Below are 15,524 nucleotides of genomic sequence, written 5' to 3'. Positions count from 1 at the left end.
AGTTAACAGTCTGTGTTAATACTCTCTGGAAAGCCAAAGACAGCTGTCCTATTCATACAGTTTGCTCGAGTGGGATGAGGCTGAACATGCTGGAGAAAGAAATAGCTGTAGCAAGAAATCTATATATTGCTAAAGTGAATGACAAAGAAATAGTCATTAGAAATCTACCAAAAGAGAAGTTAAAACAGTATGTTATGTATATGATATTTACATATCAAGCTCATAAGGTATTTTTGGCTACAGGCAATCAATAATAGAGGTGGAACTTGTTTTCCTTCTTTTCTTCTTTCCTACCATACACCCTTGAAACTTGTCCCCTGCTGGGTTTCATGTGTGTGTACCCATAATAACATTCCTAGTTAGTGGCAAAACTCTGACAGCACTACAGGTTTCTCTGTGAAAGAGTTCATTAAATGCCAGCCAGTAATCCGGTGGCATTTGCTAACGTAATGCTGTAAAGCCAATCTGTTTCTCTTCCTTCTTGCTCTCTTTCTTTCAAAAGAAATTTCTCGTTCTCAGCAAACATGAGAAGAAAAAACTCAGAATTAACACTGGCAAATTGTTTCTATTAAGCCAAAAAATAGAAGAGCCATATTCATTGACAAACTGACGGAGCTGCATTACCTGGTGATAAAGAAACATTGATAACTACAGATTATATTGCCAGTTAAAATAAATACATATTTATATAAATTAATATATTTATATAAACATTTAGACATTTTGCATTTCAAAACGTTGCAAAGAATCCGGAGCATAATGGTAAACTGGATGCTATTGGAATCTGGCAAAAGGTTGTTTTTGGGAGATATTTCTGTATTCTAGGTCTAGTATATTCCTTTTCATAAAATACATACTGTCTCCCACAGTTCTTGACAGCACAACCCAAGCAGCTGTTGAAAATCTGCCTTGAGACAAACAGCACGTGACAGGCCAACTCCTCCCACGATTACCACTCCAACCCGAAGCCACTTGGCACAGCTCGCAAATTGGCCAGATCTAGTTAGGGTGGGACTTCCGAGCAAGGCCAGGGCAGCTGGGAGACGGACATCTCTGTGCAAGCCCTGCTAGCAGCCTGCGGTAGGAACCTGGCTGCAGACTAGGAGATCCCCAGGGGAAGATGTCAGCACCGCTCCTTTAGCTGGCTGGAGGAGTTCATCTACCATAGTTGCAGCTACCCTGATGAGCAGAGACATGAGGACAAGGACTGCACTAAGTCTGTATCAAGCTTGTTGACTTGGGAGAGGAGGGTGGTTTAGGGATCACGTAATTTAGGTGGCACTGATAAGTGCACCCGGTTAAGCACCGAGTAGAACAAGAGACGTTCCTAGGAGTACAGGGGATCTGCTAAGCATGCTGCCTTCCCCAAACAATAAAACAGCCGCTCTGCTCGCTTTCTAAATGCAGTCATGTTTTGTTACTTCAGGCAGTGGCAACATGCCAGGGTAGGTGCTAATCAAAAGTATAAAATCAAATGTGTGGAGGGAAGCAGCGCAATGAAAAATGTTTTCCCAAAACATACAAGGCCTGAAACTATAAAGTGTTTCTCTTTTGTCAAGACAAGTTGGGAATTGCTTACTGCAGTCTCAAAGCATTATTAAGGGGCTCAGCAAGGTTACTACTTAGCTACGGTATTGGGAATTAAAGAGGTTGCTTAGGAAGTACTGTCACTTACTTGCATTAGCTGCAGTAGTGGTTTAGGGTCCCATAACTTGTATTCATTTTTTCTTTGCCAAAATATGTGCCTGTACAGAACTTTCGGTGAAGCCAGTCCGTGAGAGTTTCTGTTCCTGAAGGACAGGGATTAGCCATTTCTCCACAAGATGTGCACAAAGCCAGTGGCAACTGGTCCTTTCTTCCATCAGGAGCTGGCAAAATACAAATCAATACCTGATTTATCATTTGCAGTGGCCATGAAAGACTTTCACATAACAGTATTATTTTAAATTCAAAAGTTTTCTTCTAATCTATCTTATTACATCCCCGAAAACATTGGCCCCAATTTCCAGTAGCAGTAAAGTTTACGGATGTTTTACCAATGACTCTCCAAAGTGGACTCTCCTAGCTGCCTTGCTGTAACATACCACGAATCGTGTGTTATTTCTCAGCTACAGTGGTGTCAAAGACTGAGATAAAGCCCATATGGTTCGTCTGAAACCATAATATGATTGCAGAAATGAAGGATAATCTTCTAATTTCTTAGAACACATTCTCTTTGCAGTGGGTGTGATATAACTGTTCACTTGGGAAATATCTTTGTGCTTTACTGAATTATGGGGATCATAGACTGGTGTCTCATACAATTCATAACTTCGTTAAATGTTAGAGTGTGCATGTGTGTGCACACAGTTGCACACAAATAGGCTTTGACTGTTGTGCTAAGGTCTTTTTTCACTCGTGTAGCATCTAATGATGTTCTTCTACCTTTGTATCAACCTCTTTGCACCATCAGAGGCTGCAATTGAGCATGTGGATTACTTTGTGTGTATGATACATGTTCTTACAGGCATATGGGTAAGCATCTCCAATAAGCTGTTTGTATTGTCTAAGTGACCATGGGAAACATTATTGCATTTCTTTTGCAATTTTGTTAACTGTTGTCTATAAAGAGAATTTGAAACAAAAAATTCTGACGATTGAGGTTTTGCAGATCATAACTTTTATCATAATCATAAATTGTGGGTTTTTTTTTTACAAACTGTCTTTACATATGGAAGCATGACAGCAATCAACCACAAGCTACTTCTTTCGCAGACATTTTGTTTTTTGAAGGAAATATTTTTTAACAATGGCAGTAAAGCAGAAACTCAAATAGTTTCAAAATACACTATTAGTTCTTATGGCTTCTTGTTTATGTTTTGTTTTAGTCCTGTGCTTTCAAAAAGATTTCTGAACAGAACCTGCTGCAAAATTTTGTACAAGTTGGCACCTGGGGATTCGTAGGCCTTTCAGGAGCCGAATTGTTCGATAAAATTAGTAATGGCTTATAAAGACCTTCTCTACAGAGTAGCCATTCTAGAGGTTTTTCCTGCTTTGGTTTAATTCAGTGTGCCCTTTAAATTCGAAAAAAGAAATGCAAAATGTTTACATATGATGGACCCAATGAAGATCTTACGAGGAGTCCTGTGAAAGATCTTGTGTGTTGTTAAGTGCATACTGCAATGTAAGCTGTCAAAGGAACACTCAAGCTACATTCAGATCTTCTGTCTTATAGGAATGACACTTATACATCCAATTTACTGTAGTTCTGATTTATTATTCATTTATATGAACATAGCACATATTTGGAAATACAGTACAAGGGTCTCAATCCCCTGTTTATTTGTCTGCTACTGACTGAATAGGAAGTTTGGGGCATGATCCCACCCCAAGATTGATAAAATGCAACAGTTTTGCAATTATTCTTTTAATGTTATATTTGTCAATATAGTTTTGTCAATATAATGCAGAGCTGCACTATATTATGTCATTGTGTGTGTGTGCATGCGCGCGTGCTTATGCACATAGACATACTTGCGTGCGGTGGACAAAATATGCAGAGTGAGACAATGCAACTCCAGAATTAACCTCAGAAACTGGTGATTTTTAATTTTTTTTTTTTCTGCTTAGATGGACAAAACCAATTTTGAGAAAGGGTTACAGACGACGGTTGGAGCTGTCAGATATTTATCAAATCCCTTCTGCGGACTCTGCTGATAATCTTTCTGAAAAACTAGAAAGGTATGAAAGATTCATGAAATAACTTTTACAGAAATCACACTGCGATTTTCATTAAAAAGCAGTGGGATAAAGTGTTTAAATAGCATTGGGTGCAAGCTGGTTGCACCCATTGACTGGCTCAAGAGTGTCCTCATTCAGCACACAGTTGTCCTTTGGAGCTGACTGGGATCCCTGGTGCAGATGTGTCACCTAGATGCTCTAAATTTACTATATACAGGTACCTGTGACATCTGACCATTGACTAGTGAGGCTAGACTCACAGTTTCAATGTTAGTTCCCTATTCTGCTGTTCTTTCTTCCCAAAATATCCTTGTAAAACCTTGTTTTATTTTTTTCTTCAACAAAATAACTTTCTTAATTTCCTTTGATACCACTGTTGAAAGACTTTAATTGCTCCTGCAAAAATCATGCCCTGATTTTCCTCATTTAGGCTTCCTCTCTTCTCTACCCTGTTTCAGTGGGTCCTAATTCAGAAACTGTGCTACACTTGGAACTAACTCTTACAGGTACAAGTGCCTAAATCCGGTCCCTCTTCCTCAGCCTCCGGTATAGCTTTCCCTGGCGTGCCGGGGCAGTTCACATCTGCACTGTTGTGCCAATCCAATTAAACTTAAGTGCAGTGTGACACACATTCAAAACTGGTGTAAAGTATTGAGAACATTGGTATGCTTAATGCATTTTGATAGTTCATAAATGGAATATTCTAGTTCTTTAATATTCTGTTGAAAAATGGAGAAAAGAGTTAGCTGAGGAAATTCTTAGGAGTGCTTTAATCAGTGAGTTGAATTTTGACTAAACATATGCGTTCTGTATATAGCATTGCTTCTGATCAGCAATTTATTATCGAATAGAAAATTATTGTCCCAGCAACACAGGTTAAAAATAATGCTGTGCAGTAGAAAAGTCACATTTTTGATGCTTCGTTGGTGTTTTCTTTTTCACAGACTGGAAGAGCTCCAAAACATTTATTTGCCTATTATTTGTGCTTTGGTCTTAAGTACAGCAGGTTTCTTTAAAACATACAATGTGACCTTTTCATGAATTAATTCCCTGTGGGGTGATGTATAGCTGAGTATTTAAAACTGCCAAATATGTGGCTGAACTAGGTTTGAACTTTTATTGATCTATCAAGTCAATGAAGGCCCGGTCTTTGGGGTCTCTGCAAAGCTTTCTTTCATTAATCACCTTCACTAAATCTCCTTGGATATACTTGAGTGAATTGAAGTATGTCAGAGCCATAGACCCATGTATTTGCTCACGCAACTTAATGGTCTTGTTTTTTGGTTCCTTTTCAGAGAGTGGGACAGAGAACTGGCAACTTCAAAGAAAAAACCCAAACTTATTAATGCTCTTCGACGATGCTTTTTCTGGAAATTTATGTTCTATGGAATAATCTTATATTTAGGGGTAAGATTTGTTCTTCTCTTCAGTAAACTTCTAGTGTTCCATAAATAGATCCAAGCCTTAGGGATTGCTAAATTAATACAGAATCCTGTGCATAGCTACAGATTTTGCTCTGTGTATTGCTTATAAAGATGATAAATACAGAGAGATACTCAGGGACCTTAATAAAAAAAGTATTTTCCGATAATGTGTTAATATCTTTAAAACATACATATTCATAATTTTGAAATGTATGTGGTGCTAGGTGCTGGCATATGCTTCTCCAAGTACAGGTAGAGCACCTGAATTTTTGTATCACTGCTGAACTAAAGTAATTATTTTTTCATGTTACAGTTTTTAAGAAGTTTCTAAAGAATTTTCTACCCTTACATTAAAACAAACGACAGTGCAACTTCACATGATTCGGTCAATTTTGTCAAAGTGACTATCAGTCAGCTTCATAGTTAAATGCTTTATTCAGGTTTATGTTTGCAATAAACAAGTTGTCTTCATTCGTGGTAACAATTCTGCATGAATAACCGTGTGAAATACGCTTGGATCTTGGTGCTATTAGTGCTCCAAAGTGTATGATCAGGAACTTGATGTGAAAGTCTGAACTGATTATGTTTATCACCTTTCCAACATGTTAGTTAGGATTACCCTGACTTACCAAATGCCACCTGTTTGACAATCCTATCACTGGACTTACGAGCTGTGAAAATAGTTTATTATTAATGATGTCTCACTAGGTGTGTTGGATAGCCAGACTGTAAATCTGAAAATTACTGTTAACCAATATGCACATTAAACATCTATGTTATTTTCAAGTTTCTACGGTTTAGTAGTAAAAGTGAGATGTTAAACTCCACGCTTCTCTGTTCAAAATGCTGTGGTATCAGAAACTGCAGCTATAATAGCCCAAATGGCCCGAAGTGGTCAGATGTACTCAGATAGTCAGTGTTTTCAGATGTGAGATGGATCTCTAGGCCAGATTTTTATTTTTGGAAGGTTGATACAGAAAGGAACTAATTCCACTGGCATTCGTGTTGAATGTGATCTAGTTTAGCTGTACTTTCAAGATCATGGATTGGGAAGAAGAGTGGAAGGGGAATTTATGGAAAATAACCCACAAATGTCTCTGAAGTTCACGTTGTTTGCTATAAAACCAAACTCCTCTTTTCTTCTGGCTTTCTATCGAGCATCCCAAGGAGCTATTCTAAGAGAACAGCAGAGTTATAGAAAAGCAAACCTTAATGCCCATTAGAATGACCCCTCTCCCAGGCAGGAAGGGGAGAGTAGTGTGGAGTTGTAATCACACCTGTGAACTTGCTACTGACTCCTCTGTAGAAGGGAAATTTCAAGCCAGGTAGATCTTCTAGTAGGTAGATGAAGAAAGATCATAATCTGCTCTGTGGCAGCCATGCCAGACGTATGCTAAGTGAAATCACAACAGCACCTATACCCTCAAGTTTTAATAGTTTTGTATGAAATGCTTGGAACAAATAAATAAGAATATCCTGAAAACTAAAACACAAGTCCTTTACTACATGCAGATTTTTCAGCATTAAAAGGGAACTTTTTAAGGGTGAAAAGTTTTAATGCATCAGGCAGTGTTTCAGGTCAAAGAGCGTTTTCAAGTTAAGCATCGAACTTGGAGCCTGACTTCTGCTAGTTTTATGCTGGAACGGTTCCACCCCAATAAACTTCTATGGAGTCCCTCCTGTTTACACGGCTGCATGGAAGACAGGCTAATCTTGCAGATTACGAAATAGGTAAATTTATTTAGGGTCCTGGGATGAAAGTCCTGTAAAATATTCGTAAGTGTATTAATTTGGACTGCTAACGATGCAAATGTTCTGGTTTAGATCACTGTTAATTTGATTTGGATAATTAATAATGGACTACAATTTCACTTCAGATTGGATTTTCCCCTAAGGAACTGTTGTGGTTTAACCTCAGCCGGCAACTGAGCACCATGCAGCCGCTCGCTCACTCCACCCCAGTGGGATGGGGGAGAGAATTGGAAGGGTAAAAGTGAGAAAACTCGTGGGTTGAGATAAAGGCAGTTTAATAGGCAAAGAAAAAGCCACGCACGCAAACAAAGCAAGACAAGGAATTCATTCACTCCTTCCCATCGGCAGGCAGGTGTTCAGCCATCTCCAGGAAACCAGGGCTCCATCACGCCTAACAGTTACTTGGGAAGACAATCGCCATCACTCCGAACGTCCCCCCCTTCCTTCTTCTTCTCCCAGCTTTTTATGCTGAGCATGACGTCACATGGTGTGGAATGTCCCTTTGGCCAGTTTGGGTCAGCTGTCCTGGCTGTGCCCCCCTCCCAGCTTCTTGTGCACCTCCAGCCTTCCCAGTCGGTAGAGCATGGGAAGCTGAAAAGTCCTTGGCTAGTGTAAGCACTACTTAGCAACAACTGAAACATCGGTGTGTTATCAACTTTGTTCTCATCCTAAATCCAAAACACAGCACTGTACCAGCTACTAGGAAGGAAATTAACTCTATCCCAGCCGAAACCAGGACAGTATTATGGAAAAACTGACTGCTTCTTTCTCTTGTAACACCATGTCCGGGGAAATGAGTATCAGTAATAGAATCAGAAAGTCACAAAGTAAAATGCTCTAAAGAAAAGGGAAGAAATTCTCTAAAGAAAATGTAAATTGCTTCCCTGAAAATGCAGCATTCACATTCTTTCTAGTCTATAAAAAAATTTAGGATGTACCTCAGTCTGTCATGCTGCTTCATGGATTAAAAATAAAAAAAAATCTATATGCCTTAATTTTTTGCAATTCCATTTAGACTGTCCTCCAGACGTATCTCATAAAGAACAACTCTGAAATTTCTCAGCACCAAGGCTTGACTTTAAAAATGAAACCTACAGTGAAAAAGTTCTTTACATGTTGTCTTTTTGCTTCTTTCTCATGGATAGATACACTCACACGTGTGTACACAAATTCTGATTAAAATAGGGGAATCAAGAAATTAGCTCTCAAGCCAACTTTATTCTCTCTCAGTTTAAGTGTCTGTAACTTGTTGGGCTCTTGTCACTAAGGAAGAGCCTCAGGTCTCCTCTCACTGCCTCTCACCTCAGTCTGAAGTCGCCACTGCTGCAGATCTGGTTCAAAGAGATGTGCCGTGCTTACCTTCTGCTACACAGGGGCTGCACAAGGAGAAAGGAGGGGAGGTGATGGTTATGGTGCTGTCTGTGCTTACCCTGGAGGGCTTTTCTGTGTCAAATCCTGGGCTGTTTGACTGTTGCGCAGGGCTGGTGGGAGGCAACGTGGCTAGAATGGAAGTTGGCGAGTCAACTAATCGTTTGCCTTTGCCTAGGTAGGGCAGTTAACCATCTAGGACAGGGCCTCTTGGTATCTACGGGACTGGGTAGTAAGCCTTCTCTCTATACTCCTTCACCTTGTTTGGCGAATTCTCTGGGACGAGACCCTTTCTTTGTGGACTCCTACACAATTCTGTCTTTTGTTTGCTTCTGCCATCTCATTACTGCCTTTAATTTTTTAACCTTCTTCCTCACCAAGCCAGCAACTTCTTACTCATGTCAGGTTTGTATTTAAAAAAACCCCAGCAGTTCTACAAATTTAGCCTACCATACACTATAATAGGTGTCCTGCAGAGTCTGCAGCTGAAGCTCTCAATTCCTGTTAAAACTTAAGCAGTGTCTGAGGGCTTTTGCAGGCAGTTTTGAGGATGACTTCCTTTCCCAGAGTACAGGCAAGTGAAGTGTGTGTGGGCATGCACGTGTGGGACTGTGCAGGGTTGATTTCTCCATGTGGACATTTTTTAATGGAGTACAATTTTAGACCAGGTGAGGACAGAACAGGACTGCAGGATTTTTGAGTCATATTCTTTGTTTGTTGGATTTTTTTTCATTTCTTTAAGAAATCGCAGACATGTGCAATTCAGCACATAGGAAACAAAATCTGCACCTTTCACAATGAACATGGAAAGATTAAGTCTTAGTTTAAATTCTTGATTCTGTTATTATTAGTCTTCATTTTATTGAAAGCTGCAAGAGGAAAAACTTTCTGCTAAAGCTGCTGGTGTTCTTTTCAGGCCCTGCTCACGGAAATGAATGGGAGCTTTGCCATTAATTTGAACGGGGACAGGATGTTGTGCCGTACTGGCATAGGTGCAACCAAGTTGTGCATTCTTTTAAACTTCACTTTCCTTTCAGCTCTTCTCTTGTCTAATCCCTGAGCCATTTTCACAGCACCTTTCTTGGAGTGTGGTTTAAACTCTGCTGACATCCCTGCTGTTTGTGTAGTTGTCGTTGCAACTGGCATCACAGCTTTGCTCTCATTAGGTCTAGTAGTTTTTCTGTCTCTCCCTTTCCCCTCACACGCTGTAGGTAATGATGTTATTGCAGGGTGGACACTTGCGCTCTGGCCCCCTAGAGTACTACGACTCTCCCTCATAAATAGTGTTGTGTTAGGCAAGTTGAGTTATTGCACTTAATGTATCTGCTCCCCTGCTGTTCGAAACAGCTTCAACGCTTCACCTCATCAGCAGATGTGTCTTGCAATTTAAAGAAAAGGTGGTATGGCGGTGAAACAAAAATCTTGCTTTTTAGCACGATACCAGCTAAGAAATTGAGTACTTTGCTGTGAGGATCAGTTTGATTCTATTTACATTTTTCTCTTATATTCATCCCCATGAAATCTATATTTCCACTCAGGCACAGCAGCTGCTAACATTAACTTAGAAATGGTTTTAGTATCATATCCCAAAGGACCCTAATGAGGATTTCCTGAAGTTCTTGCATATAGGTCACGGGTGTGAGTAAGGAGCAGGGAGGGATATGAAAGTCCCGAAGCACTTCTTGAGCATATGCCAAAACAGAGATGTGCATTATTGTCTTCAAATGCAGAGTGATTGAGCATATGGGGGATACACGTAATGTAAAAGTTCTCATTGCGTAAGAACAGCCATACCAGGTCAGATTAGCGCAGTATCCTGTGTCATACTCTCATTTCTCTTCAGATCTTTGCTCTTTTAATTAAGGTTTCTGAGGGGGACATTTCTGAGTTTCTCAGTGGCCTATGATGAATGCAGTGGGAAGAGCAAGGACAGGAGAAGGAAAAACACGACTCTTGAAAACTGGATTTTCTGTTAGGTGCACAAATCCTGTTCCTTTTTTTAGGCCGATCATTCTAATCAGTTTATTTATCCATGTTTATATCAGTGGGTAATTTTGAGGCTACAAGAGGAAAAATGCAAACCAGGTAGTTCTGCTTTCATTTGTATGCAGACTAGATAAGAATATCTTTGGTAAGCAAGCTGATAAATCTCCACTGTAAACCAGTGGATTTTTATGCCCCCTGAGGTATCAAATGATTTGGCTTATTGCCAGACATTATTCTACCCTTAGTCTGTAAATCACCTTTTTTTCCAGCGAGCTAGGCACGTATGCAATACCTTTATAGTCACAACAAACACAGCAGCAGAGCGTGGCATTTTCACTGGAATAAGACTAAATAAAAAAAAAAAACCTTGCTATTTTAAGCCTATATATAAAAGCTTATCTTGGAATCTCTGAGAGTATGAAAGCACCACATTGTCCTTGAGAGGTGACTGTTTTGTGTTTTGTGAGTTTTGGGGAGTTTTGGTTTGCTGCTTCGGGATGCAGATGGTCTAAGCACAGCTGCCTTGGGTCATGTGTGTTTTAATAAACACTCCTCCCTTTGCCTACTAATAACAGTGAAGCCTTTGTCAAAGCCGGCTCCAGGGTTACAGCATTTGTGTTGGGGCAGACTGGTGTTTAATTTGGGAAATGTAGTGCATAGCACAGGTATGCTATTTGAGATGTAAAATTTCATCTCTTCTGTGGCAGAAGTGAATGATGAATATCGGCTCCAACAACAGTGACATTCAAAAGGGGTTACAGTACAGGTTGTAGAAGTACTTGGGATTGCTCTTGTATAAAAGACCAAAAGGAATCCAAAAGAGAAGGAAAAAAATTAAAGGGGATTTTCCCAATCTGTTTATTACTGTAAAACATTAATTACAGCTGAACTTCACTAGTTCACTTCTCTCTGAGTCTCTGTATGGTGGTTTGTGTGGTTTTCAGCTGGAAGGCAGTACTAATAACTTTTTGGCAAAATTTAACACATCTGTACAAAAAAGAATTCAATAGTTTCTTGCTATTTTTGAAATATCAGATACTTTCTGCTGAGACACAACAGAAAGAAGGATAAGGAGACATGCATCAAAGTTCTTAGCACTAAGTATTTTTACACCAAATAGTGTAGCACAACAGTGAAGCAAAGTGAAGCAAAGGAGCACATACATACTTCATACCCTTCGGAAGCTCATGCAGAAGGTGAGGTAAATTGTTAGACCGCAGCACACCAATGATTTTTGCAGTTCTTGGGGAAGGATTGGGGAAGGAAAGAGGGGGCAAGAGGCAGAGATGGAAAAGGATGAGGTTATAGGAGTGGAAGTATGAGAACAGTAGGGATGTGAAGGGAAATGGAAGGCAAAGGTGAGATAACGCTAGTGGGGTTTAATTACGACAGAAAAGGAGGCTGGGGACAAATGTAATAGCAGGCTAAGGTAAAGTCAGGGCTATAGCAGATCATTTGGATGCCTTGCAGTTTAGCAGTCTGATACCCCCTCTTTTTCCTCTCCTATTCTGGTTCTGTACCATGTTGCTCATCCCGGGAATGGAAGTGCTGGGGCTGCCAATACAGGAGGGACTGGTTTCTCCCTGGGACTTTCATTAAACTTGCCTCCGCTACCATTTATGCCCTCTCATCCTGCTTTTGTTACAACCCCGGATACAATGTCTAGAACTGTTGGGTAGGATGATCCAAATTGTTTATACTTCTATTCTGTTGCTGTTTCCATTTACTTTATGTTTTAGCTATATCCTCACTGTGTTGTTCTGTTGGTGTTCATTACAGGAGCTCTGAGTCTTCTTGTGTCCTGTAAGTCCAGTGAAGTGCAGTGAGAACTGTTCCCTAGGGGCCAAAAGGGAGATCCAGCCTCTAAACTGAATTCAGTCATATGATGCGGCTAATCCATTACAACTCTGAAAAGTAAATGTGGAAGCTAATCTCAGTTGTCACTTTTGCAGAAAATGATCAAACAAAATTCACAAACTAGATTTGCTTTGATGGAGTTGCAGGAGCATCACGGATTAAGACAGCAGTGAGTTGTCTGTTCTCCTGTGCAATTACTGCAACTTTCTGTGGTTTGCACAGCAAACAGACCTGGCTTCCTCATTTAAGATATAAAGCTATAAATCTCAGTTGGTAGGACTTGAAATTAAAATGTTAACCATTTTGAAAAAAATGAACAAACTACTGACCAAAATTATTTTTCTCTTGTTTCCATCTGCAGGAAGTCACCAAATCTGTGCAACCCCTTCTGCTGGGAAGAATAATAGCTTCCTACGATCCAGACAACTCTGACGAAAGATCCATAGCCTACTACCTGGCCATTGGCTTGTGCCTTCTCTTCCTTGTGAGAACACTACTCATACACCCTGCTATATTTGGTCTTCATCATATAGGAATGCAAATGAGGATAGCTATGTTTAGCTTGATTTATAAGAAGGTAATAGTTTCATTTACACTCAAAGCCAAACCTCTGTCTGTAGCCTACGTAACTTTTAGGCCAGTTTGTTGGAAGATTGATAGTTTTGTTAGTCAAGGCACATAAAGTACACAAAAGAATAATGTGGCTAACATCAGTTCCTGACAGCTCTCCATTTCCTAAGTCCAAAGAATTAAATACTCGTCTACAGCTGGTTTGACTGAAGTCAGCCTCTGTGTGAGTTCAGACTTGCTGGATATGTGGTGAAATGCCTTAATTGTTCTACCACTCTGCTCCTGTTATGCACGTGTATTGCAAAGGAAGAATAACATATGCTGGTGGCCAAAGAATATCTTCAAAAGAGGATTAGAGGTGAAGAGTGAAACAATAAATATAACATAGAAGGGATTGAGTTTGAATGATACTGTGTGAGATCTCTGTAGCCTGAAGAATCAACAGATACTGATGTATCGCATGTTCACAAATCCAAAGATTTAAAAAGGTATTTGCTTTTACCAATACCAAAAGCAGCTAATTTAAACAAACACGTTAGTTACTCTAGTATAAAGCTCACTGTGAACACATCTTTCAAAAATATTTGTCAAGATAGGCACAGTAGGAGATTTCTGAGGATGCACAGCAGCACACAGCATGCATGCTTAATTAAAACTTGCATTTGCATATATATCTATATACATAAAATATGCAGTAGAAAGCAAGGACTAAGTCAATAAATCAATATTTGTAAAGCAATTTAATGGCTATATTAAATTCAAGTGACATAAATAACAAGTTTAATGAGACTTTCTTTATAGCATAAGCAGATAAGTGAATTGTTATTTATACTTCTGTACCATTGCCTATTATTTTTATCTGTATTCATTCTGTTTTATGGGGATGAGTTACATGGCCATTTTTCTATGGTTTTGGTTTTTTTTACAGATCTTAAAACTGTCAAGCAGAGTTCTAGATAAAATAAGTACTGGACAATTGGTCAGTCTTCTTTCCAACAATCTGAACAAATTTGATGAGGTACGTCATCGGTTGTTTAATCCACTTGGTGATCCATCAAATACAAATGCAATACTTCAAGTTGTTCATGACAAATATTAAGGAAGGAAGGAGCATAAATGACAGACTGCACTGAGTGCTCATTGTAGATATAAAATGAATCACTACCTTAAGAAAATGTGTTGGCACATGGTCATGGAAATGCTCATTCTGATACTTATGACATCCTTTATCTCCTATGCTGATTAGTAGAGGAAACCGAAAAAACAGGTATACCATAAAAACATGCTTGTTCTACAGTCCAGTGAGAACCTGCCAGGAAACCTCTGGGTTATGCAGTTGGTTTCATAGAGGTTAGAACTTGCTGGTTCAATCCTTCCATCCTCTTTTCCTGACCACCATACCTTTTTACTAAGGTCATCCAGTCTGTTCCTGCCATTGAACAAGCGATGATGTTCAGCATCCCGTTGCTACTATTACCCACTCTCCTAAAAGTCTGAATAAGTGTTGATATAAGACCTTATTAGGAATCATTCCCAACACATCCATCTTAGATAATACTTCCAGAGTCTCCTGTAAAACTTCTCTTTCGTTAAAGACACAGAGATAAATCCCTGCTAATGGCTTTGGGGACTGGAAACTCTATGAACTTCTGTGCAGCATGTATATTTAATCGGCCCATTGGTAGGATGAGATTTGCTTTGTATGAAAGAAGCAAGACCAGAGAGACTGTGGACACATGGCTGGAACTGTAGGGTGTATTTGCTTTAAGCACTGCATTACTATATAGAGCAATGTCAGCTAGTGCTGAACAAGCTAGGACAAGTGCCTTATCATTGCAGCAGTATAGCTGCAGTGACACAGACCCCTGTGCAGCCTGATCATAGGATTCAGTCCAAAATCTCCCCAATGTGAAGGAACATGACTGAAGTAGGCAGCAATCTGTTTTGAATTAGTTGTGTTCACCCAACAGTCATCTCTTCACCAAAGTAATATTTGTCTCCTATATCAGATTAAATCACTCTCAGAAGACTCTTCTGTGTATTTTTCTCATCTTGTAGTGGTTGAAAAAGCCAGCATCGATGGCAAATGCTGTTTACTTTTACAAAGCTGGGGTTTTTCCTCGTGCATGTACATAGCGAAGATACAATTGCAGACTGAACTTTGCCTTACAAAAATAAAAGTTTAGGTGTGGAATGTATATGTATTGCTGTGCTGCTGTCATAATTAACACCCAGAATGCTATGTGCTCAGGATCACAAATCCTCCTTTATAAACTTGTTTTACTACTGGAAATAGTTGTACCATTCTTCATTACATTTTTCAAACTGTCACTTTTATGACTTCCTCCTTTTCATGTAGTTTTCAGAACACATCTGTAACTTGTATTACTATTATTTTCTGCTGTGGGCTTCCACAGGGTCTTGCTCTGGCTCATTTTGTATGGATTGCACCTTTACAAGTGGCACTGCTGATGGGACTGCTCTGGGATATGTTAGAAGCTTCTGCATTTTCTGGACTTGCTTTTCTAATAGTCCTGGCCTTTTTCCAAGCCTGGCTGGGACAAAGGATGATGAAATACAGGTGATGAGACTGTTTTAAAATATTTCAATATATTTTCCTGAAACACGTTTGTTTAAGAAGTTTGTACCACTTGATTAAGGGTCTCTAGTTATGACTTTGTTACAAAAGAGGACTCCAAAGAGTGTTGGCTGTGTCGGGAAAGTCACGGACAAGCCTTTACTTATTTAGCATCAGCTGTCTAAACTTAACAAAATGAAGGCCTCATGTGCAGTAAATAGTGATAATGCATTGTAGAATTAAAACTCCTTGTTAGTGACTTGATTTAT

At 39.5% G+C, this 15,524-nt stretch overlaps 1 protein-coding gene across 1 annotated transcript in view; it reads left to right on the top strand.

The window, feature by feature from the left end:
- CFTR (cystic fibrosis transmembrane conductance regulator) overlaps positions 1-15,524 on the top strand; it is a 134,628-nt gene that overhangs the window by 41,416 nt on the left and 77,688 nt on the right. Inside the window, exons 3-7 of the mRNA XM_009286815.2 lie at positions 3,610-3,720; positions 5,016-5,127; positions 12,469-12,684; positions 13,606-13,695; positions 15,095-15,258. Of these exons, the coding sequence (XP_009285090.2) occupies positions 3,610-3,720; positions 5,016-5,127; positions 12,469-12,684; positions 13,606-13,695; positions 15,095-15,258 (693 nt within the window). The remainder of the gene's footprint in view (positions 1-3,609; positions 3,721-5,015; positions 5,128-12,468; positions 12,685-13,605; positions 13,696-15,094; positions 15,259-15,524) is intronic.

This window comes from Aptenodytes forsteri, unplaced genomic scaffold (assembly GCF_000699145.1).
Source record: "Aptenodytes forsteri isolate BGI_AS27 unplaced genomic scaffold, ASM69914v1 Scaffold166, whole genome shotgun sequence".
In the NCBI taxonomy this organism is placed as follows: Eukaryota; Metazoa; Chordata; class Aves; order Sphenisciformes; family Spheniscidae; genus Aptenodytes; species Aptenodytes forsteri.
This window is presented reverse-complemented; position numbering and strand designations above follow the sequence as displayed.